General features: G+C 35.5%; 1 protein-coding gene across 5 annotated transcripts in view; it reads left to right on the top strand.

Moving 5' to 3' along the window:
* Window positions 1-26,411, top strand: part of FSTL5 (follistatin like 5) — a 291,375-nt gene that overhangs the window by 83,564 nt on the left and 181,400 nt on the right. For all 5 annotated transcript variants that reach the window (XM_017806036.1, XM_017806035.1, XM_017806033.1 and 2 more), the window contains exon 4: window positions 4,508-4,756. In XM_017806036.1, coding sequence (XP_017661525.1) covers window positions 4,508-4,756 — 249 coding nt within the window. The remainder of the gene's footprint in view (window positions 1-4,507; window positions 4,757-26,411) is intronic.

Raw genomic sequence — 26,411 nt, 5'->3', positions numbered from 1 at the left:
TAAATGTTTTCTACCTTACTTTCAAATGGAACAAAATACATTTTGTTTCCTACAGTACTGTAGATACACTCAGAATGCATAGATATTATAGTTTTTTGGCTGAAAATTCAGTATACGTTGCTAATATGGGTGCACACTTTCCTATTGTTGTGTTGTGGTATTTGACAAATATAGACTTATCTCTCATCACATAAGCAATAACAAATTGCTGGAAAAATACTAGCATTCCTGACTAGATTATTTGTCATCCTGACTGGTTTTTATTCTCCTAATATTGAATATGCCAGGCTGCTTGCCTTCTCTACTAAATTATTGAGTTATATCTAAATATAGAAACTGAAGTTCACCTTTTACTAGTTCAGTTTCTAAATTTAAATGCTTAGACAGAAGAACAACCCTCAGAAACACTTGGTGTTTGTGATGGTGATGGTCTCCTGAATGGGTGCTGCATCCTAAACAATTTTATCTCAGGAGACTTGTCTACACTGTCATTCAGAATACTCAACTAAACAAAAAAAAAACCAACAAAAACAAACCTCCTAAACCCCCCAGAAAAATTAAAAAATCCCAACCTTTTTCCATTATCATACTATCAAAAGTATACCTCCATTAAAAATAATTCCAGGAAGGAAAAGTAGTAGTCTTGATTTCCTGAGAGTCACTGAAACAGTCAGACATTTCATGAATGGGCTGCAAGTCATGGCCCATATTGGTTGAAAACATAGGGTTTTATTGTTAATTGCAAGATTCTTGTAACTTTTTATCAGTTCTATTCCAAGATGAAACTTATGGAATTATGTTTTTTGGAAATATAAAATAAAAAGGATTTGTCAAATATAGTGATTCTTGCAAGTTGAGCTGGAGCAGTGAAAAGCAGTAGAAGTTGGTTTTACTTAAGTTGGGTTATTTTGTTTCTTTGGTTTACTGTCTAAACTCTTTTATTAGTATCTCACAGTAACTATTTTGAATTTATTGGTTTGTTTAAATTTTCAGAATTGGGTGCACTTTAGTTCAAATTTATGTTTGTGAACATTTTGTCACCTCATTTGCAATTGCATGGATTTTACTTATTTTTTTTGCTATGAGTGATCTGGTAATCTGATAACCACTGGTTGGTGGACTGTTTCAGAGTATACTTTTAAACTCTTTCTTCTTAAATATTTACTGTATGTACTATAAACTATTTGATAGTCTACATAGCTGCTCCTTTTCTGCACAGAACAGTGTTTCTTAAAGCTGTTAAACCTGAGGCTATAACTTAAGACCTCCAGCTATATCTGGAGGAAGAATCCTGCCTCTATTGAGGTCAATGGGAATTTTACTACAGCCCTCAACTGAAGAAGTTGCATATGCAGATATGTATGAAAATATATGTATTGTTTTTGAATAGTTAATGGTGTAAAATTGAAATATTTATAAAATATTTCATAACAAATATAGTTTTTCATTAGGGCAAAAATATTACTTGTTTATTGCTGTCCATAATTCGTATACATTGACATATACCAATATTATAAAAATCATGTACATGTTCATCATCATCATCATGGCTAGGCTTTGCAAACAAAGATTTAGGAAGGCTCTATCCACATTTTTTACAACCATGCTGGTGGCTTATGAGGCCAATACGAGATAGACATATCCGATTGCAAAAGGCACAGCAGAAAGACTCCTTAGGTGGTGTATTCAGCAAGACACGGTTCTTTCTGCGTTGTCTTTTCTCCTCGAGAGTGATCCTGCGTGTGTTCTCAAAGGAAATGGCAGTGTTATAGATGGTGTGTCTCCAGAGCTCCCGATTTGAGGCCAGAGTAGACCAGTTATGATGATCAATATGGCCAAAGCTGAGATGTTGTTTCAGGGAGTCCTTGTATCTTTTCTTCAGGGCTCCTCTCTTGCAGCAGCTGGTGGCAAGTTCGCCATAGAGCAAGATCTTAGGGAAGGATCTTTCATCCTCGAGACGTGCCCTGCCCAGCGCAGCTGTGTTCTCAGCAACATGGCCTCAATACTAGTGACTGCTGTTTGTTCTAGAACAGATGTATTGGTCACATAATCTGGCCAGTGGATGTTTAGGATTGTTCAGAGGCAGCGTTGATGGAAGCGTTCCAGGAGACGCAGGTGATGGCGGTAGATGACCCATGATTCGGAACTATACAAGAGAGTAGACAGCACTATGGCTTTGTAAACACTGATCTTGGTACTTTTCTTCAAGTGTTTATTACATGTTATATATCATGTATATCGTGTATATATTATGTAAATCATTCTCCCTTATCTGAAAGAAGCTGTTTTGCATTCAGGCATCAGATTCAATTATAGTACTAAAATGAAGTCCCAAGTGTAGTCTTAAATTGATTGTATTTTCATAGCAACATACAACACAGTGTATTGTTGAGTCACCACACACTCGTCAATAATTCAGAGAGGTTGTCAGACTGAGATCTTTATTTTCCATTCAGAAAGCAAAAACAATAATGATTTATGGACTTTGGCTTTGAACTGTACAAATTCCATCACTTCAAAGTTGTTCTTAAGTTCTGCAATATGTGTACATGACCTATGCTTTAAAGCACTCTTGGACATTGAAGATCTTATTTGAGGTTGGCACTAGTAGAAGAAAATTGAGTTTACATTAATTTCTGTCAATTAATGTCTGTTTCTTGTAATAGTGGTGATACATAGGCACAAGGAGAAATATTTTCAAAAACTTATAGGAAATTTTAATATTGAATTGGGTTTGCCTATTTCAACTCAGTTTGGGGTGTGAGCACTTAAACTCACCATCAGTCTGGGCTATACATGTGAATAAAAATCACTGTAGTATAGCTGTATCAGCCATATAACACCTGAGATGGATATGTAGTCCCCTTAACTTTGTGCTGAAATTGTTATCAAGTAATATAACGAAAGCATGTCATTAGACCCAATTTTATGGTTGCGTGCTTTCTGTGGTACATTAAGTCTAGAAAATCTGTGCTGTATGAGAAAGCAAGAAATCAAAGCACGGTTGTCTAATAGACCTGTAAGCTTAAGAAGAAAAAGTGGTAAGATTTTTTTTCTGCTACTAAAATGAAGAACATAAATTCTCCATGGTTACAAGAAATGTGCGTCAAACTATGGTACTAACGTGTTAGCACTTCACTACAGGAAATGAATCTAATATGACCAAATAATTACGAAATTATGCATTGTGATTTGTTTGCTCACACCATTTTTGTATGGGTTAACCAAGTACTATTCAGCTAGGCTGTGAGGATAAGGAAAGTATTGCAAGGAATTAAAATGCTAGGTGTTTATTCTGGAGATTAGGAGTGTGGAGTGAGAGAATAAAAGGAAATAACTGTGAAGGGCAGTGTCTATTTCCATATTTGAAGGCATTTTAGTATTTTTATGCTTATTTTAGGACGCAATTCAGAACACCTGTTATCAGAACACCTATGTAGTTGAAGTTTTGGTAGTTGCAATTGACAATTCTGTTTTCGTTTTTCACATCATACCCTTTCCCTTGCCAAAAAGCCACAGTTCATGGCAGTCAAAATGGAAACTGAGGGTATAATAAGGAAGTATTATTGTGCACTGAACTTTGTCTTTCACCAAGAGATCTGCTCCTGACAAATAGTCCTTATCTTACATGGTGGCAGCAACACAGACGGGATAGAAAGTGGAGAGGTGGCTTTGGCAGCCTAATGTAGACAATCCATTTCCATGTTTTAGGAGCAGAAGGAACTGGACGTTGTGGCCAGCAGAAACTTCTTTACTGTTGCACTCTTAAAGCTCTGTTTGCTATCCAAATCACATTTGTCTTCACTGAAATTCTGCTAGAGGGTCATTTAACTCCTAGTCACTATTCACTTGAATGTCCTGCTCATCCATGCTCTGTTCCCTCAAATGTTACTATATTGCTGTCAGAGGTTTTGTTGTTTTATTTTTTTTTAATTCTATGTGTTGGTTAAGAGCCTTGTCCCAGCTCTAGTTATTCTTGTGTTCAGTCTTCATGTGTGAATGTCTATTTTATCTTCCTGTCAGAGTTTGCTGAGCTTCTGGATGATGTTTTTAGTCATATGGTTTAGTTTTTGGTTGTCCTGTGAGAAGCATAGTGTTGGACTCAATGATCCTTATGAGTCCCTTCCAACTTGATATATTCTATGATGTAAATTCTAGAGAATGCATTGTTCTATTACATGCAATAGTATAGCGATCTTAAAGTGAAAAACTTCAATACGCATTTAAAAATACATGATTTACTGTGTTGGGGTTTTTTTAATGAAGAGTAAATCTTGTTACTAGATCATGCTCTTAATTACAGTTAATATATGATGATGAATGAAAGCATAAAAGTTATGATAAAGAGACTAAATTTGTTTCATTTCAGGCTGACCTATGTTAAATATTAGTCAAGGATGGAACAAAAGACGTAGTGTCACTTTATGTACACAATTCAATCCTTTTTATATCTTGCATGCAGTTAAACAAAATGTAATTAATAAACAAGCTTTTTTTTTTTTTTAAGGGTATCTTGGTCAGGATGGCCTTTTTGGATCATGTGAAAACAAGTACTGTGGTCTGGGCAGACACTGCGTTGTGAATGGGAAGACTGGTCAAGCTGAGTGTCTGTGCATGGAGCACTGCAAGCCACATTACAAGCCTGTGTGTGGTTCTGATGGAGAATTCTATCAAAACCACTGCGAAGTGCACAGAGCTGCCTGTCTGAAAAAGCAAAAGGTCACCATTGTACACAATGAAGACTGTTTCTTTAAAGGTAAGTGTGGCTGAACAATACCTGGAATATTGCTATCGAGTATGTTTTTTCAAGCAGTTCAATTAAATCTCTATGGAGTTTGCACTGAGCGTACAGTGAATAAATGACTCAAAGTTAATACGGTAAGTATTGCACTCCAGAGATATCTTATGGATTCTGTTTTTTCCTTTTATTTATACTCAGTCCTCTGGGCAATCACCCCTTTTTAACCTGAATAAACCAGTTGTCTCATGGAAACTAATCTATGGCAGCTTACCTTACAAATGTTGTTGCTGACCTCATTCATCTGAATGCACTTACACTCCCAATGCCAGAAGGATGTTAATTTTTGTTACGGGGAAAAAACAGAATTTAGGATTTCAGAGGGGTTTTGGAAGGTTGCAGGACCTGTGGTTGTATTTGGTATTGAAGTTGATAGACCAGCAGCTTGTTCATAGCTAAAGGGGTCTTCCTTGCTTTGAATTTGGACAATGAAGAGTTTACTTGTATACTTAAGACAGCAAGTTTGGTTATGCTTCAGTCTTCTGAATGCAGAGAGATGCCAGCCTGAATGCTGTCAGATACATCTTGTATTAAGTATTTTATGCTGAAGATGTCAACAATAGCAACTTGCCTTTTTCTGTGTAATTTGAGCACACCTTGCATGTTTCTGGAACTCTGCCAATACAGACATTGATTAAGCATATTTATGAGTACTTTGACAGATTTGCAGCATGTTTTTACTGGTTAAAACAGGTGGATGGTTTTGGAGGGGAGGGGGAATGTTTTTAAGTAAGGCCCTTTTTAATTAGTCTACCTGGGGATGAATTGATTCATATTCTTTTTAAAGACTGCCCTATTTTTGTTAACATTCTTCTATGCTGTGGATATATTTGCACCCTGAGTAATACCAGCTAATAACTACTATCACCACAGAAAGAAGTTTACTAAAATATTTCTGTTAAATGAAATTCACCTTTGTAGGGAACATTCATTTAAATTACAATATTTCACTTGAATACAATCTTGTAAATTCTGGTTAAAATACTAGTAAAAGGTTGTTCAAATGAAACCAGTTTAAAAATTTTAAAAGTTGGATTTTTCACTACATTTATCATTGAGGAATTGTCATTTAAATGAAGAATTGGGCTTTTTTTTACCAAATCCAAGCTCTGATGCACAAATACAGCTCACTGTCCATGTGGAGACCAGTGGTGAGTGGTGCCCTGTAGTGGTCATTACTGGGCCTGTACTGTTGAGCAGTATCTGATCTTTGTCAGCAACATGGACAGTGTGGACAGTGGGATCAAGTACACTCTCAGCAGCTTTGCTGATGACACCGTGGTGTTGTGCAACAAACATGCTGGAGGGAAGGACTTGAGAGGTGGGCTGATGCAAACCTCGTGAAGTTCAACAAAGCAAAGTGTGAGGTCCTACACCTGGGTCATGGCAATCCCAGGTACACCTGCAGGTTGGGTGGAGGAGTGATTGAGGGGGAACCCTGTGTAGAAAGACATGAGTGTAATGGCTGATGAAAAATTCAACGTGAGCTGTCAATTTGTGCTCAAATCCCAGAAAGCCAGTTGAATCCTGGGCTGCATCAAAAGAAGCATGGCCAGCAACTTGAAGGAGGTGATTCTACCTCTCTACTCTGCTCTGGTGAGACCCCACTGAGAGTACGACTTACGATTCCTGTGTTCCCAACATAGGAAGGATGTGGAACTGTTGGAGCAAGTCAGAGGTGTACCATGAGGTTGATAAGAGGAGTGGAGCACCTCCCCTATGAAGACAGGCTGAGAAAGTTTGGGTGTTCAACCTGCAGAAGGTTGCATGGAGACTTCACAACAACCTTCCAGTACATGAAGGAGGGTTACAGAGAAGCCAGGGAGGCATTCTTCATCAGGAACTGTAGGGATAGGTCAAGGAACAATGGGTACAAACTGAAAGAGGGGAAATCTAGGCTAGATAGTTGGAAGAAATTTTTTATTGTGAGGGTGATGAGACACTTGATGGTGTCAGAAGAGCACTGCCATCTGTCTTCTTTATTAGTTTAGCAGACATCCTCTAGTACAAATGATCTCACTTCAAAGACCTACTTCTGAAGCCAGAGAAATACAAAAAAGATCTTGCATTCAGAAAAAAAATATTCTGAGCATTTTGTTTAGGCTTTCACAAAATTCTTCAATAGAGGCTAATCTGCACTGTGGCAGGGCGTGAGGGGAAAGAGATTCCTACAAGGATACCTGCAAGATGATAAGGTAGTCACTGTCAACAATGACTATATTATGACAGCAATTAAATATTTTTACTTTCTGGTTTATTGCTAATCATTGATTTTCAGATCAAACCGTTGTGAACTTAGTATTTTTTTTAATATATTTTATCTGTTCTAAATTTTATCTCTAGCAAGGTCATGCTTTGTGGTTTTTGGGTTTCAAATCCTCCTACTGGGTTGATTCCTTCTTCTCCAACCCTCCCCCTTCAGGGGAAAATATTTCTTCTTGCATAAATTTTTAGTTTTAGATTGGCTATGGAGCTCAAGATCAGCGAAGCTGAGAAATACACCTTATTTAAAAGAGTAAGGTTACCAGAAAACACTTTAGTATTCTGCATGTGAAGAATAAAATTTTATAAGCAAATGTTCTATATACCTGATTAACATTACAATAGCAGTTAGGTAGCTATAATTATTTAAATAATACGTCTCGTAACTGAATGATTTATAGTTGATCTCAAAAATCATGAGTTCTACTTAATGGTTTGAAAATTGCTCTTTTAAACACTTACATGATAAGTGGAGTTAAAGGATTGACTTCCTAAATGAGAAAGATCTTTGGCTTATATGTTGAAACTCCATTAGCATCACTGAGAAATGTACGTCTTAGCTGAGTTGTGCATGGAACAACACGGACAAAAACCATCAAATCTTTCACAGGGAGCCATGTCTGAAACATTTGATAAACGTATTTTAAGGTAGCAAAACTTAGCTGTTTCAAAGCTGTACTCTGCTGACATGCTGTTTTTTTTAAGCTGAAACTTCAAATTCTTGTCCATTACCTGTCTTTTATTTTAGATTATTTATCACCAGATTCATTTCCTTTTTTTCATTGTCACTTGCTAGCTTTATTTCTTCACACCAAATTAAATCACCCATTTTTCCAAAATGTGTGCAACACAGGCATAAAAGGTAATTGAAGTTGAAAGTTTTAAATATCTCCTTGTTTTTCCTGGGTGATTGAGACTTTTATGCAAATTGTACATTTTTGACATGGATCAAGATAATGGCCATACTAAATTAGAAATTACTTTTTCTCCACTCCTACTGTAATTTTTCCATCAGTTACTTATTGGCATGTCATGATGAAATGAATGCAAAGATTTTTCTAATGGCTTGGTTAGACGTTGACTGTGACCCTGAGAATTACTTAATAAGCTGTCTCAATTTCTTCTCATATAGAATCAAAATGTATTCTGTGGAGAAGATATTTACTTTTAATTCCCTTTCTATGTTTCTAGATGAGAAGTATTTTCTGTGCCTGCAGAGTCTTCTATTTCCCACCAATAAAGTCCAGTGTTCTGTAACTGCATGTTAGTCAATGAAAGTTTTGCAGTCGCTTTCAGAAGAGCTCTTAGGCCTTAACTATCTAAAAATGTTAAGTATTTAGGATTATTTTAATAATGTAAGAGAACTCTTTAGAAAATGCTTTGTGGTCTAAGGAACTTTCTAAGAATATCAATGAGGAAAAAAAGACATGGTCAACTACCAGGATGCCGAGTTCAGTGATAGGAAGAAGAAACATGAATGAGGAACTAAAGGAAATATTAATGACAGCATTCAAAGTTCAAAGGTTAGATTATTCTTTAGTTCTGATATTGACCATATGAGCTGGGAATTCTGATATGCTGATTGGCACTGCTTTTGTTTGCTTGGTGAATAGATAGTTCCTCCAGGGCATGAACATAAGAGCATGCACAGGCTAGATGGCCTCTGTATGCTTTCTGCTTCTTGTGTCCTGGATGTTCCCAAGCCACTCACTTTGTGTTTCAGAGCAGGTTCAGTTTGCTGTAAGAAAAGCAAACCAACTATCTGACTCACACTGGGTTTGATGCATTTGTCTGACCCCTTCCTGGCTGTTGCTAGCTGTAGCTTTAACGAGCCTCAGAGGGTGGTGATTCAGAAGGATGCCTCCACCCCTGTCTTTACTATGTGAAGTGGCACCGAGAAATTAATGGCTTTGTGGGGAATTTAGAAGGCTGGAAACACCATTCTTCAGCTTCTATAAAGTTCAGTTGGACTCCTGTGTGGGACAATGTACCGGGTAGTGAATGTCAAAATCTGGATGTCAAATAAGTTTCAGTTATATTTTCATTTTTGTATTTACTTCTTTTGCTTCATTTTCTTAAACCCAGGCCAGTAAATATACATGAGAGACTAAAAAATTCCCCATGACAAACTTCATCTCATATTTTCTTTGCATGCTGAGCTGTTTACACTATATTTATTTCTATTCAGTGATGCACTCAATCATTATGACAAATGGCAATTTGCTTGGAATCTTCAGGAATGTAACAAATACTCCTGTATATTATGAATTTTATAGAATATTTCTGGAATAAAGTTTACTTCATATGTAAGCTTTTTATTTATAAGTAGCTTCTGTAGCATTCTTATGATGTTAACAATACTTAAAATTCTTCACTTTCTATTTTTCTCTCATTTTTCATTTGGCGAATATTTGAATTTTTTAAATAGTCTGTGAGCTTCAGATTTCTCACTACTATTACTAAAATGTCTAGATTTCAGAAGACTGCTATAACATTTGATTTTCAGGCTGTTCCCAAGGAGAGAGTAGAAGCTTAGGCAAGAAAGTTTGCTCCTGAGACTAAGCTATTCAGGGCAGTGAGGACAAGAGCTGACTGGAAAAATTCAGAATAAGTATGGGCAGACTGGAAAAAGTTCAGAAGACACTAGCAGGAATGACCAAATGTAGCAAATGGCTTGAAGGGGATATGGAGGCATCTTAAAAAATCATCAGGGCATACTAAGAGTGGATATGAATAGGCTGCCTTGTATTCCAGTGAAAGAAATAAAAATGATTGAATAAGTAAGTGGCAACAGATTCAAAACAAGCTTTGGTGTTTGATACATAGCAGACCTCATGAGTAAAAGCAACATAGGATATCAGAAGCAGAATGTAAATACTAGGGAAAAGGCTGTAGGCTTTTCCTTTTGAAAAAGGGCTGGGAGGAGTGAATTGAAGTGAACTAAATCCCAACAGTAGCCCACAGAAAAGATCTAGAATACTGATGTAGCCTCTACCATGACTTCAACAGGATTAGTTCAAAGATTTTAATTTTTTGTGTGTATATGTGATTTGTGCCCTAGGTGAGTGTGGTCTTAGACTGGGTCCTGAAATATTGACACACTAATTTAGAAGCACTGACATTTATTTAATCCCATTTGATGTTCATATACTTCAAAAGCAAGCAAGTCTCTGTCATGTTGCTAGTTTCACTGCAGGACATATCTCATCTTGTCTTAAATGTAAATCTTGAACAGTCATTATTTAAAGTTGATCATTAGCCAGTCTTTCAAAAGAAATTTATGACATGTTAAATTGAGTAACATTGTGCTGGAGTATTTTCATTGCAAAAGATCTTATTTTTGAAGATGTATTTGCTTTTTTACTTTGGCTATTATTTGGCTTCTCTGTTGAAATTCTCAAAAACATCATTATTACACTCTTTCTGAAAGCTTGAATTCCTGCAGATAGCATACACCCTTAAGGTTGCTGCTGATAAACTGTCAAGCTTCAGCTATCACTCAAGTTGTATGCTAAACATAAACCAGATAGTGAAAACAAATACCAAAAGTCTTTCAGAGCCCTATCAGAAGACTAAGAAGTAAGAAGGATTCTGGTTGATCTCAAAAGGAGTTTAATAGAGCATAGGAATTATTTTACTGAGATTAGTAATTCAGCTCATGATCTCACATGTTCACTTAGTGCAACACTTGAGAAATTAATCTTAAATACTGAATTCATGCAGGGATTGTGTATGTTTTTAACTATTAACATTAGTAATTGTACATTCACAGAGCAGTGAAAATCAGTTTTAATGGCAGGTGTACTGCTTCTTCAGCACTTTGTTGGAAAGTGATGCTCTAACCAATGAAAAACTGGTCCTTTTTGATGTGCTTTGAAGCCATGCTAAATTTTAACAGTTACTGTAGTCTTCTCTCCCCACGATTCATTTTCTTGAGCTGCATTACTCATGTGATTTGGAAAACTGGCTGGTTTTCCTCCAACATCTGTGCAAGATTTGACACAATTTGTCTCTCTTAAATTGTACACAATCATCTTGAATTGTGTAAACTAACTGTCATGAAAGGCCTACATATGTAATATCTACTACTAAATCTTTAGAGTGGAGCTAAGTTCAAGATATTTGTGAGAACCTGCATATCACAAGCTTAATTTAAAAACTAAACATTCAGCAGACCCTGCACCATTGCTCTCGGTGATATTGTACCAGTTTGCAACTAGAGCTTGAACCTCTACTTTTTCTTTCCTCCTTTGCATTAAATTCATACCCCTAAAATGCAGGATGGGGCAATGACAAGCCTCAAACATGTTATGAATATAGGCTTGGGTTTTTTGACTACCTAAAGATATACTGCCAAGACATCCCTTGTTTTCAGTGCCTGAAGCAGTCCCAATCTCTATATATCAGTTCCTTCAATGCTGGAGTGTGTTAATCAGCTCTAACCTGTCATATATTCTGCATTCATATAGTGATGAGGAATTGGTGTTCTCTAGATTATATCTGTACAAAACTTAATGAAATTTACGATTTCTTGTAAGGTCATCACTGCTGTTTGACACCACACAAAGAGATAGATTGTGGACATCACAGATTTTCAGTGACAGAAAATTTTAAAACTTTTAATGCTTCCAATATTGATGTTGTAGCACCAGATGATTTCTGAAGGTCTCTTTCAACCTCAACCATTCTGTGGATAAGCATCTCTAAAAAACATTCTTACTTATTCATCTTCAACCTGGTTTTGAAGAAGCAGAATGTAGCACACAGTGCTAAAATTCAGCCAGTAGTTTCCGGTACTGTTGAGGAAGAATTGGAGAGATCAGAAGTAGAGTTCTGGCAAAAGTATGATCAGTGGAGAGGTGGCATTAGAGTCCTACTAGTGCACTTGCTTCTAACCTGGTAACTTGGACCTGCAGCTAGTACAGCCCTGGTCACAAGAGAGATATTGTTTGCTCTCTTCCTGCTTTTTCAGTAGCGTCGTAAATGTTAACACGTTGCTAGCAGTACAAAGATTGTACAAGTATGGTTCAAGTCATCTCTGTATCCTCAGTTTTTAATATCAAATTCTGTACTATGGGATAGTGAAAATTATTATGCAGTAAATCAAACTAAATTCAAACTTTTGTCATAAATTTATAATAAACAAAGGAAATCTTTAGGCAGATACATAATTTCACAGTTTAGAGTAAGCACAAAGTGTTAATTCACATTGGCTTTTTAATGTAAACCTTAAAAAGTTTCAGTTAATAATGTCAGAATTATCATTAGGTCTTGTGGGAAATATTTCTGATGGAACATATTGTTGGCCTTTAAAAATCATTAGCAATTGGATGCATATACAAGGCATTGGCTTGATATTTGTAATTCAAGTTGGCTAGTGTATGGTGTACCAACTTGAAAAAAGCTGTAGCTTCTTTTACAAACACTGAAGAGAAGTAGGCATGAAAAAATGATTTTTTAATTAGCTACTCTAGTAGCTAATAATGGAAGGGGTAAATAAATCTACAGTAGATAAAACCTGTAAGTTAAAAGCTTTCTCTTGTGGCCTGCTGCTCTCTTTGAATATAGGATAATAGAAATATTTGTGGGTTTATGGTAAACTAAACCTAGGAAACTAATGTTACCTTTTCAGAGTTATTTGCTTGTTTTGAACTTGTAGCACGTTAGTGGAATCTGAGAAATGGACTATAGTTCAAAGAAACTTAATCTGCTCGGTTGATAGTGCCTAGTTTAGGTAAATTCTGTCAATATCTGTCAATATTGGTTTTTTTCAGCTTTCTTGGAATCTAATAGAAAGTGCAGAGTATAAGTAAGGAGATGCAAGAGCCAGATACTTCCAAATTCAAAATCTTAGTAGATCACTACCTAGATGATTTTCAGTTTTTCCTTTTGATTCGTCTCATCTTGTGACTAGAACACATTGTGGTACAAAGATAACTTCCTAGTACCATGCTTGTGATGGCAGCTATCAGGTTGTTATTATTATGCTTTTAATTTTGGAAGTCATGGCATGAACAAGTGTTAGAAGTAATCAGAAAACAATTAGCTACAAGCAGTTTCTACAGGCGAAGACTTGGGCAGTATACTCTGTTAATTTTGTCACAGACAGGTAAATAAATAAAATAGCACAATTTTTATGAACGCTGTAGCGTATATATTTTATTTACTTCCAGGACTTGGCAGTTTTTGTATAATAAGTATATTACTGTAGTTGAAAAAATAAAGTATTTATACCCCTGTAGCCAGTGTTTATATCGTTACTATATTAACAGAAAGCGTTGCAGGTAAAAGACAATAATATAAAGTGTGGCAGAGAGCTTAATAAGTGATTCAATGACAGCATTTTATTTTTAATGGAATTGTTGATACCATAGAATACTCCTTTTGACATAAACTGCAATTAAAATGGAGTATATTGTCAGGGACAGATTTTGTTCTGAGATAAAACAGACATGGCTCATATTGAAATTTATATGGAATGGCTAAAAGGGTCCTCCAGCTGAAACTGATTTTGAAAGACTAATCTCAGGAAATCAAAATAGTTTGTTTTTGCGTCTGTGTAATTTAGTTCTCTCTTTGTTTGACTCTGAATTTCTCCCTTTCACTGTCTTTGAAGACAGAGCTTTGTTACTGGCTATTTATAATTAATTTCTATGAAATGTGTAAAATTTATATTATTTGAAGTTTTTACTTTTCATTAAGAAACTAGCCTGCTCTCTTAGCAAATGTACTTTTCCTGATACTCAAGCACAGAGTAAATAAAATTTGATAAATTGGGTGATGAAATCTAATTAGATCCTTTATTCTTCTCTTTATCTGGAATGATAATACGTATTTCATTTAAAATTGTTGAAAGCAAACAATAGAAATAAAGGAAAACAGATTGCAGCAAAAATAGGTTAAGCTGTAGCCCAAAGAAATAAGCTAAAGTAAAATTATACAAAACTTCCACTTACTAAGAATGATGTTTCATATTTTTGCATGTACTTGTATTGGCTTTGGGTGCAATTAAATCCTGAACTATATACTGCCAGGAAAGTTTGTTTCCCTCAGGGCGGGAACAGATGGTGGAGATTTTTTTTCTTTTCACCATTTAGAGACCAAGTCTGTTGAATCTCAACAAGAAAAAGTATTTTTACCAAAGGAAACTGCTGATGTTGGCCTTAAAGCAGTAGAATTCTTAGCTGTATTCTCTATAGGGTTATTACTAAGACTCCTGGTAAAGAGGCAGTCTATAGAAGTTTTGCTATTAGCAGTGTTTTAATACAGATTTGATATCAAACCAATAATGTTAGTTGTACAGAATAGAAAAAGAGCTATTGACTAGTAAAATTGTAAGTTTTCATTTATTATTCAGCCTTTGTTTGCCAGGATATTTCACTGTGAAGCAGGAAGCTATGAATTAGCATCTCCTAGTGATCACTTGGATAATTAGAAAAATAAAAATCTAAATGCACAGAGAATAGCAGAACTGTTGTTAATCATGAGCACAAGTAAATTCTATATTCTTAATCCCACCTGGAAAAGGAGAAAGAAACAGTCTTGGAATCTAATAGAATGGCAAGCTTTGTATGTTGGAAAAAAAAATCTGAAAGTAGGAAAAGTCATCTTTGCAGTGTTAAATACTAATTATGGTCAAGAAGTTGTTTCATTAGTGCTTCTAAATTTAAGACAACTCCTGAATGAATCAGTTCTATGTTATTTTCCTATTCCATCTTCTCTTTGATAAATGTCCTTGATTTTCAAAAGGAGCATAAAGATTTTTATTGGTCTCTAATGATGCAAACTATAGCTGTACAATCATCATTTTAGAATATGAGCTCTGTGTGCTCTTAGATTTGCTGTTGCTTTATCACAATTGTAGAAGCATCTTTAAGTGTATTTGCTTAAACAGATGGTGAATGACCGCACTGGGAATATATCTATCTTTTTTTTTACTGTATGATGAAGTTTTAAAGCAGACATTTTAGCTATGATAGTTGGGAAAACATTTTTGTGATAAATCCTGTAGGAAAAAAAAACTGGTAAAAGGTTTTAGGTCCCTAATAATACTGAGTACGTGACATTGATATAGATTAAATATTTGAGCGAACATAAGTGACACATACTCTCTATAGAATGCTAATGCTTTCTTTAATTTTAACAGTACTTGAAGTATTTTTTTAAGAAACTAAAGACCACATGTTTCAGACTTTTGTTTACAAAAACTTTGAAGTACCAAGGACTGTAGTATGGATGTTTCTCTGACACTACTATTTGAGTGAACTCAGGATCTAATTCAGGATCTTCCTACTGAGTCTAATGAAGATTAGGTTCATTGAAGCCAGTCAGGTGAAGAATATTTGCTATATTTACAAGCATGAAAGATGTGAAAGGGAGTCCAAAGGAGAAAATACTGGGTTAGAAGTTTTGGGGTTTTTTAAGGCTTATTTATTTCAAACCAACCAACCAAACAGAAAAAAACCCCACCAAACCCCCAAAACCAACAAAACAAAACCCCAAACAAATGCAAAACTATTAAAAACACACTGGTTTTACCAATAATGTGATGTTTGTTCTTTTACAAAATACAATCAGGTCAATGTCGTGAAGTTTGTTTTCAGATCACAGATCTCAGGCCAAGTCTAAGTCTTGAGCTGCCCACTTGTCTTGTTTGATAATTTTAGTACTCAAATGGAAGGTAAAGAACAGCAGTAAGGGGAACCACTCTGATGATTTTAAATACTCTTTCACAGGCCTCATAGTTTGGGCCCTAAGATTCAAAAAGAAGCTGTAGCCTAGGCTCTTCATAAAGCTATCTGGTATCCTGCTGCATAGCTGTTCCAGTGACATATTAGGATCCTTGGACGGTTTACAGAGATGCTGGATGTGTCTAACATCAAAACAAAAATGTATACTCAATCTTTAAAATGTTTTTTTCACATGGAAAGTAACTCATTGACAACAAGTAGCAACAGAGAGCTGACAATAAGGCTCCTAAATTAATGTATCATAGAATGCCTGTATGCTGAGCTGGGGCTTTTCCTGTTGGTATGCCCTAGGATTGTCATCCCTAATGATGCATGTTCTGATTTCTGCCTTACTTGCTTAATATATTCCACAGAAAATGAGGATTAGAGAAAAGGACACAAGATAGTAAATTTGAATGCTCTTCTGAAATGGTTTTAGGATTTGCCTGAATTGTAAATCCAGACCCAGAAATCATGAACTCCCAGCTCCACTGTTCTAGACATAGGCATAGTGAAATGGTGCAGCATTTTGTTAAATTGTCTGTCTCTGACAGGTTGTTTGTTGAGTAAATATAGCAGCTGGTGTCAGTTCCTCACTTACATTGGATGTGGTTTACCTACTCTATATGTTTTGGAAGTTTACCTCCCAGTTTACTAATATTTTTAAGGTTTTCTTGTATGACTCCATTAAAGTGTTAAAAAGTTTAAAAATATACCAAGAATGTTGATACTTTTAAAAAATAAAGTTAGACTTGCTTTGTTTATGTCCAGTATTTGTAGAGAATAGGTAGTTGAAAAGCAAACAAAGGGAGACATCAGAAGGAATTCTTATGACATTTCATGTGCTTGTTGTGGTGGTTTGGGGTTTTTTGTTTGGTTGGTTTTTCGAGGGTTTTTTTGGTCTTAATTCTGTTTATATTCGACTAAGAAATAACTTTTGAAATAAAATAGAGGCACTTCCATTAATCCTTTGATCTCTGTGAACTTACAATATAGTATAGTCCTGTTCCTAGGCAGCAGGAAGACTATATAGACCAGTGATAGATATTACTGTTAAGTCCTGAGTTAACATGGGAAACTCAGGAATTCAACTGAAATAGCTAGTTATAACAGCTTGCAACCTTTATTAATTTTTTTAGTTCATAGATAAATGGACATGTGTCTAGGCACAATATGTATAGTCATTAGAGTTGTCTTGGTATTCTCTGTGTAACACCAACATGTACGCCATATATTACTTTGAGATGAGTTAAAAAACTTTCCACTGCAGCCCCAAAAATAGTGTTAAAAAAAAAAGTTAATTTTGTTAGTTGTTTTACTCGCAAATAGCAGTAGTGATGGTGGCAACAAAGACACTTTCAAGCCTCATGGGGCTTAGATGTGCATCTTTACATTTCTTTCGTACTATGAATGATCTGTAGATGGGACCAGTCTATGGTGTCCACTTTGCATACTTGCTTCTGGAATATGAAAGCCTGGGTACATAGACTAAAAAGGGCTGTTTTCCTGGACAATGCTGTTATTTAGATGATCAAAGCATTGGGATGCTAGGATGCATTGTAGATACATTTTCAGTCTACATGAACAATTTTCTTGAGCTGTATACCAATTTTTTACCAAACATTCTGGACCTTGCTTGAAATTAAAGGAATTTTTTAAATGAGAAGTGAATGGTGGCACAGATAGATATCTATTTTGTGCTTGTTTTTGTTAAACTTCAGACAGTGCTTTATTCCTATTTTGAGAAAAGGAATGAGACTGAAATGATAATGATAACCCAAAAAATTCATGAAGAGTTCACCTGATGAACAGTTCAGTATTTGCAGTATTTAAATGCTCTTTTATAAGGCATAATTTAAGGACTTGGGTTTTCAGTGCAGAAGACTGAATGGAGTATTATTATTTCTAAAAGCCAGAGAATAAATCAAAGAATAAAGAATCTTAATTCTCTGTTTCTTGTAAGAGAAAGTGAGTAATTTTAATTTGTAACCCTTTTTATTTGCTTATTGGACTGGTAAGGAAGAGGAGATTCACTTTACAAGAAGTTAAATGCAAATTTTACAGAAATTATTTGTGTAAATAAAAATTAAGAGGAATGTTTTTGGAAAATCCTTTCTGCTGTCACAAAAAAAAATATTTTAAAACAATTTGTTTTTTTTTTTAAATTGTAGTAGTGGCAGGAAACAGATGGATTAACTTCTCTTTGTCTAGAGCTAAGTAGATGCAATACTACAAGGCCAGGATGATCAATTAACACAACATGTAGAATAAAACCTAACAACTCCCCAGAAATGACAGCAGTCTAAATGAGATTCTGAGATACTAAAATGGAAATAAGAGTAGAGTCATAGTCCTTAAATAAAAAAGTAAAAATCAACAACCCCCAAAAAAAAAACACAACAAAAGAACACCCTACAAAGCAAAGAAGCCATCATGATGGAATTCCTGTCAAAATAAATTGTAGAAATCCATTCCTACAGGCATTTCACCATTTTCCTTGGCATAAAATTGTTGGCAACTCCAGTCTGTGAATTGGTTGGCCTTGTTCTCTCCTTTCTCTCAGACTTGAGAGATCACTGGTACTCAGTCATGATAAAAAGTAGCCTGGAACGAACCACCAATATAAATTTAAGGGTGGTTTATCTGAGTACCAGATTAATAGATTAAAAAGCGTCCTAGAAACAGGGGTCTTACAGCAGCACAAATATTCACAGGCTATGATTGTTGTTGCCTCTTTAATCTTTTCCTTGATATACAAAATTGAGCTAGGTAATGATGATCTCTGAGGGCTGAAAATGGGCAGCTGCTCCTTCATCGTGTGTGTTTTTTGTTTTGTTTTTTTTTTTAAGTATCTTCATAGGAGCCATGGAAAACCCATGGAGCAGTAGTTTCTCTTTTGATCTGAGCTGTTGGAAAAATGGAAAATTATCTGTGTGCAAATAAAAGGCTGAACAATTATCTAATAATATTTTTTTCTGCATTTCTCACATATTGCTTTCCTAACTTCAGGAATGTAGGAAGATTCTGTTAACTTAACAAAACGTGTTTCATAGATTATTAGAATTTTCAGAATGAGTTATACTCTCAAAAGGACTTCTGAATGCCGAGATGACATTATGCTCAATTTGGTCTGCTTGTTTCAACAAATCACTGTGTTTTAAAGTTCAGATTAGCACATTCCTAACATTAAACTTTTAATGTGTGCACACTTTAAATACTCCTAAATTATTACTCTAGGAATGATGGCTCAGGCCTCTGAAATGCAGACTCTATTACAGTTGCCAGAGAAGAGAGTTCTGTTCTTCCCTTTAAATTCATATGCTTATTTGTAATTGAGGAATAGTGATGTTCAGCAGAGTGTGTAGGTCTTTTAAGGTTCAGGTAGACCTAATACTAGTTTGTGATGAAACAGAATACAGGGACAGAGATTTCCTGAGGAATCCCATTTCCTGTTGACAGGCTTTATATGTCTCAGTCCAGAAACAAAACAAGTCTACTGGAATATTTTGTGCGTTTTGTTCCCTGTGAGACACTCCTAAATTGAAGAATTTTTCTACATGAATTACTTGGAAGGATTTATTTTCTCTCCTGCAGAGGATGCACATCTATTATGTGAAACCTCCATCTTACTTTATATTTTAGGGAGTAAAATACAGCAGACATATTCACTGAGTCTTGATGTTTTGTTGTTCTGCTTTGTTTTGCATTTTTGAAAACTGCATCAGCAAGTTTTTTTCCCCTTTCTTACATGACAAGTGTGACAGTTGAGACAAATTGCTGTCACCTCAGTGTTCTTTTATTTAGTATTCAAAATCTGCTTGGTCTTCCTTGAAGTATCCTTGGTCAATGTTTTTTCTAAGATTGAATGTTTCTTTCTCATCTCCATCGGAGTCTCTGTGGCTGCAGAAAGAATGTAATACCCTGAGATTTCAACTGTTGTGGTCTAACCTGCAGGCAGCTTAACACCACAGGAAGGTGTGCATATAATAAACTCAGTCCCAGTCAAAACCTGGACACAGTGAACTCGTTTTGCTGTGCAAATTTTAAGGTTTTATTCTGTATCATTGTTTGTGATGCAGTAGTTGATGAAGCCCAGGTTATCTAGCTAGCTTCTTTGTGCCAGTGTATATAGCCACTGAAGAAAACTCTTAGATTTTAAGGTAAGTTAATCCACATAGGTTCTTGTTTGTATATATATTTGTATATGCAAACCAATAAATAATACTAAATTTATGTGTTTATACATATTAATATGTTTAGAAAACATATTGGCTGTGAAATTGTGTCTTCACAGAAGGAAGATTTACCATCACTAATTATGCATTTTTTTTTTTTAAAAATCCAGAGTGACAACTATGTAACCAGAAGAAAGTGATAGTAATCAGCCAATGTTCAATGGATGTGTGTTATCACAGTCCTCTGGACGTGCCAGGGAGATGAGAGGTACAAACAACATGTTAGTATAGGGAACTTCAAAGACATTTAAAATAAACAAGAAAAAAACAGCCCCAAGGCCCCCCAAAACACCTTCCCAAAACTCCAAACTACTGAATTTTAGCTTAATTTAAAAAAATAAAGGGTGGGGGAAAATATCTTGGGTGGAGTAGAAATGAAATGTTTCAAGAAGTTAAAGAGGGAAAGAACATTGATAATCTCAGAAGTTCTTGAGGTTCTTAAGGGGAAAATGAAAATTGTCTCATTCCTTCTGCCTCTGCTCTTTCCACTTTTTTATGCAGTCTTGGTGTCCAGAAGTTGCTATGTTATACCACTTCCTTTTAGTAGATACCCATTTGTTTTATAAATAATCTTCCAAAGGAAGGATTTATTTAAAGGAGCCTTGATAGTTTTTCCTTGTGCTGCTGAGACTGAGTTTTCATCTCTGATTTGAATCTCTGCAGGGAGTATTTTCATCAGTATGAACACTAAATTACTGCTTCAGACTTGCCTATGGAAAAAAGTTCCTTGATTACCTGATAATCATCTCTGCTCACAATAAAAATTGGTCTGCTCTGGACAGCATTTTTAAATGTTTTGGTCATCTGAATTTTCTTGACTACTAATAAGATGCAGGAAGAGACGTGAATAGTTTTTGGATGTATTTCAAAGTACAGGTATTTAATAGCATTTTAACTGCATTTGCAGGCAATAGTACCATTTTCTTAATAGCAAAGAAACTTCTTAAAGGTAGAAACTTATCAGTTGAACTGTTTTCAATTTCTTCCACTGACATCCAGTATCAACTCTCAAATACATCTCATACTGTTGTGAGAGTCATAGCAATTCGGCTAGTCTAATATACAATTATTTCCTTAATTCACAATTTGAAAACAATGCCTTTGCACAGTCTTCCAGACATGGTTTTTATGGGATAATTCATAAAATTTTTATTCATATCTGTAAGCCTTTTGCTGCCTTATTATACTTTGGGAATGCACAATAATTTGCTTGTGTTTGCAAATCCAAAAATGTTTTCATTTTAATTGAGTTTACATTAAAGAAAAAAAAAAAAGAAAAAAAATAGATTCCTGGTAAATTATCTAGTATGTGAAAGTTTGTCTATAGATATAATGTGGATATATGTGCAGCATTGCTTACAACAAGGACAGGACTGTGTAGTATTTTTGATTTAAGGCCTAATGCGAAAGCCATGTGAGTGGCTCTTTAAGCTGACTTCAGTACATACTTGCGCAACTCCAAATAGCGTTAGACAACAACTAAGAACATTGACCGGTTTAAATGACTGTGTTAACTTTGTCACATCGTCAGTTTGTGAATGTCTAGGATCGAGCTGGACGTTGTGTACCAAGGGTCAGGCAAGATGTAAGCTCTGTAGAAAATTGCTGCTGTGTCATGGAAACAAAATTGTTTGCATTTGCCAGTGCATAATAATTTATGCAACTTTTATGAGGGCATAACTCTTCTTTAAACTCTATTTTCTTCACTGGGAATATGAGCTGTGTTCCATGGTCTGCATGAAGTAACATCCTGCCTGAAGTAACATAATTGTTATGTTTCCGTTCTACATTATTTGTTAATATAGAGAATAATGGAAACTGTACTTATCTGGTGTAGTTATATTAGTAGTAATTAGTGGAAGAGTCATGTGGCATAGCCAACTAAAGGCAAAGTTGTTGGGGGAGAGTTACACCAGCGTGTATATTCACACGCGCTCTCTCTTCCTCTCCGTATTGCTCTTTTTCATAGAATAATAGAATGGTTTGGGTTAGAACTGACCTTAAAGGTCATCTAGTTGCAACCCTTCTGCCACTGGCAGGGGTGCCACCCACTAGACCGGGTTACTCAAAGCTCCATCCAGCATGACCTTGGACACCTCTTATTGCAGAGAGGCATAATGCACCTCTGTCACTTAGCAGGTCTGCTTCTCTTCTCTCTTTCTGTGAAGCACACTTTATTTATACTCTACAAAATCCACTGCTGAGGATAGTCTTCCTGTAGCTGCTTGACCAGATAGATGCTACCAGCTGCATCCAGAAAATGAACACGAGGCCATCAAGTGTCTGTTTTTATCCATATAGGGTTTTCCAGAGTGGAACTCACAAAAGCCGTATTTAAATGCAAGTTAGTAAGTCAAATTAAGTATCTGAAATGATTTGAACCAGTGTATCCAATAAATCAGTTTTGCTGTGCACGATATGGAATTCTAATGGTAAACTAGTAGATGATTTTGGATTTACAATAGTAAGTCAGTAGACATTAAAAAAAAAAGAAACCTGAATGAAGAACGTTTTTTGATAAGACAGGTACTCAGCAGAGTAGAGTACTTGCATGTGCTAAGAAGAAAAGATTAATACCTCTCTGGTCATGCTGAGAACAATGTCCAGCAGGGGGAAAAGAGAGACTGAAAATAAAGTCTGAGAGTGACTATCAGTGATGGATGAGTGGAAAAATTCCTTAAGAAATATAATCAGAGCTCTATCAGGAGAAATAGATGAACCTGTGACTCAGGCAATTCTAATGCAAGTAGTTGTAAAATAATGTATCTCTGTAAATCAATATCAGGAGAAAAAAATAAAAGCATGCAATTTAAACCTAGAAAAAATGGGAAAGTAAGAAGTCATAAAGAAAATAATTTTGGATTTGCTGATTGCAACCTGCAACACAGTTCATTTTATGAATGCAAATAGCATCTAAGCCTTGAGCAGGGAAAGGGATTTTGGAATCTCAAGACAAATGTTGTTTAGAGTACATCTTGTGATTGATATGCGGAGTTGTTCTGTATTTAAAAGAGATATTTAGAAGATCTATTTCTGAGCTCTGAATCCTTTATGTCATCTTTCAACAAGAAGGAGCAATGCTATTTTGACTAAATAGTTGAGAGCAATAGTCATGGAGGTTATCTAAGATGTCCCTTGGCAGATCAATGAATATAAGATCCAAGAGGAAAAACGATTGCAGGAAAACTACATGAGATCTTTAATTGAACAGCTAGCCATTCTCTACACTACCATAATCCTTTAACTGAATTTGTATTTTATGTGCTAGTGGTTCTTCCAATAAATTAATTAGATGAAGCTACCTTGAGTTCCTACTGCATTTATCATCCATAATTTCTGAAAGCATAGTCTGCTGTTGTGCAGTGTTGATTTGAATTTAATGCTGGATGACAAAATGGACCTTGAAAATGCAATGTGATGTTCTTTTTATGCTTTTCATTGTAATTTAGACAAGTGAGAAGTAGGTATGGTCACACTCAGGCTTAATGATTTTGTCGTATAATTTTTATATGGAAACTAATATTGCTCAAATCTAAAAAATACTAGACTTACCTTCTTTGTAAGTATTATAACTTTATAGATTGAAAAATATTTTTAGACTTGTGTCTCAGGAAGTAGACAGATATTTGACTAATAAGTACAATATATGCAAAGTATATTTTGCCAACATCTCTTTCCTTTTCCGTGTACATTATGCAAGGTGAAACTGAGTTAACTTTTGGAGTTTGGCTTAATGATTCTCATTATTTCTAAATTGTTTATGAGCTGCAAATATCCATAACGAGTTGGCTGAAGTTTTGTTTTATAAATTTAAAGGTAAGGGACTATTTGACTTGAATTGGTGATCAAATGCTTAGATTTTGCTTGTTTAGCATTTTATGACCTGAAGAATATTACACATGATGTTTCCATATGGAATATACTTTTTCATCATAGAGACTTAATGAACCTAAAGACCTCTGTGCACGGATTTTGTGATAATGTGATGAAGAATGATTATAAAATGTGTTTACAGACATCAGTAGGAATATTTGCACAGGAAGATTTAATTCTGTGTTTCTGCTTAACAACACAGCCTGGCTCACTGTTTCAGAGAGTTACAGGTGTTATCTGTCATTTTTATGGTTTAGAGAGAAGCTTTGAATTTTGTGTACCTACTACACTGTTTCATGTACTTTTCAAAATTTCGCTCAATTTTAGCTGAACCCGTTGGTTAACTTGCACTGTTGCATGCTCAGTGGAAGTCAAATTTGGCACAAAATAGTCTGCAAAGTTTTAATCTGAACTGAATGCCCTGAAGTCCAGAGACAGAAGATTTGCACGAAGATCTATTTTGTTATTTAGTTCCTGCTGGGATTTATATAGAATAGAAAACAAACAAGGAGGTACCTTTGCCACTACTCAGAGCAATACAGAATTATAGAATATTTGGATTGGAGGGGACCTTAAGATCATCTGGTTCCAACCTCCCTGCCACAGGCAGGGGTGCCATTCACTAGGCCAGGTTTCTCAGGGCCCTATCCAACCTGGTCCTAAACACACAATCACAGAATCTGTTGAGTGAAGAACGTTTTTCTAATATTCAACCTAAACCTTCCCTGACACAACTGCAGGCCATTCTCTTGCGTTCTGTCACTGGTCACTACAGATAAGAGATCAGTGTCTGCCCCTCCTCATGAGGAAGTTGTAGACTGCAATGAGGTCTCCCCTCAGTCTCCTCTTCTCCAGGCTGAACAGACCAAGTGACCTCAGCTGCTTCTCATACGGCTTCCCCTCAAGACCCTTCACCATCTTCATTGCCCTTTTTTGGACACTCTCCAATAGCTTAATATCTTTCTTGTATTGTGGTGCCCAAAACTGCACACAGTATTCAAGGAGAGGCTGCAGCAGTGCAGAGCAGAGCGGAACAATCACCTCCCTTGAAAGGCAGCATGTAAGTTCCTTATTCAAAATGCCCTCTGACTTTTGCAGCTTTAGAAGGTAGAAGCTGCTGTTTCAGATATGTAAATATTATTGTGTGATTTTTGGGTTCCCCAAAATGTGTCTGAATCTCTCCCGTAAAGGACCTGTCACTGCAGTGAGATTTAATAGACTGTTCACTCTGTCTCCTGGCCTGCAGTTGAAGGCACGAAAAGCTGACTCAGCTGAAGTCTCGGAGCGTTTCTTCATTGGCTTTGTTATGGCTGGTAAATTTCATCACAGAGGGAGGAAAGGAGTCATAAGGAGGCAAAAGTAATACCATGTATCACATCATTTGTTTCAATGTCAATTGGCATCACTTTATAAGAAATACTTAATGTATTCTATGTCCTTACCGTACATCATCATTTTATAGGAGTTTAAATTAGATTTTTATAACTTAAATACAATCTCCACTGTTAAACTTAGAAATTCTTGGACTTTTTCAGGGCAGAGACTATGGTTTTGGGGGGAAGGACTTGGGTGAGAATGTAGAAAAATATTATTTGCTAACTTTTTAATTGATGCTGGCTTAGAAGTCTCTTCCAAGTAAAGCAATACTTTAGTGTCATGGCCTTGTCATATGTACAAGAAAGTTACCCTCTGATTAACTGGTGTATGGCTTGGATTTTTTCCAGTTCATTTTGACTAGAGTTTTCATCAGAAAACATTAACTAACAGGAACACTGAGTGTATATAAACTTCACTACAACCTGTTATTTCTAGCAACATTGTAGGTACATGTTGAACGTACTGAAGTAGTAAATTCTTTGGAACAGAGAACTTTAGATTTAGCACAATGGAATCTTGTTTCACTCTTGACTTATGATCATTAAAATGCTCATTGACATTGAATTTATTAGTTAATTTTATTTTAAATATTCAAACAACAGAAAAACCCCTTGGGAGTTATCAAGAATATATTTTGCTAGAAACTAATCTTTTTCATCTTATTTAAAGTTATTTTATGAGTATCTGTCCTCAGATTAAAACATTACAAAAAATAAAATATTGTTTTCCTTCAACAACTTCAAGTTTTAAATCTTGCATAGCCAATAGCTAGAAAATATAGAAATAATCAGGACTTACTTTGGCTCATATATTTAATATGTCATCCTGAACAAAACCATCCCTTTCACAGCTGCCATATGACCTATGCTTCTGATACTTTCCTAGTATATACTTGTGTAGTTATCCAGTTGTAAAAGGTATTAAGTAGCTTATAATTTTACACAGAAATTTAAGGATAGCAACTGTAAACTTCAGTTCTTTTAATCACATTTTAATGCTCTCTCACACAGGCATTCATAACTATGTTTCTTGAAATTCCAAGCCACTTACTCAATTGTTGTCATTTATAGCTCCCCTTCCCTTCTATTTGGGCATTAAATGTTAGTATACTATTTTTCAAAGTAGAACTGCATACTG

The sequence above is a fragment of the Lepidothrix coronata genome, unplaced genomic scaffold, assembly GCF_001604755.1.
Source record: "Lepidothrix coronata isolate B3197 unplaced genomic scaffold, Lepidothrix_coronata-1.0 Scaffold13, whole genome shotgun sequence".
NCBI classification, from domain to species: domain Eukaryota; kingdom Metazoa; phylum Chordata; class Aves; order Passeriformes; family Pipridae; genus Lepidothrix; species Lepidothrix coronata.
Note: the sequence above shows the minus strand (reverse complement) of the source record. Positions and strands in the feature narration are given on the sequence as shown.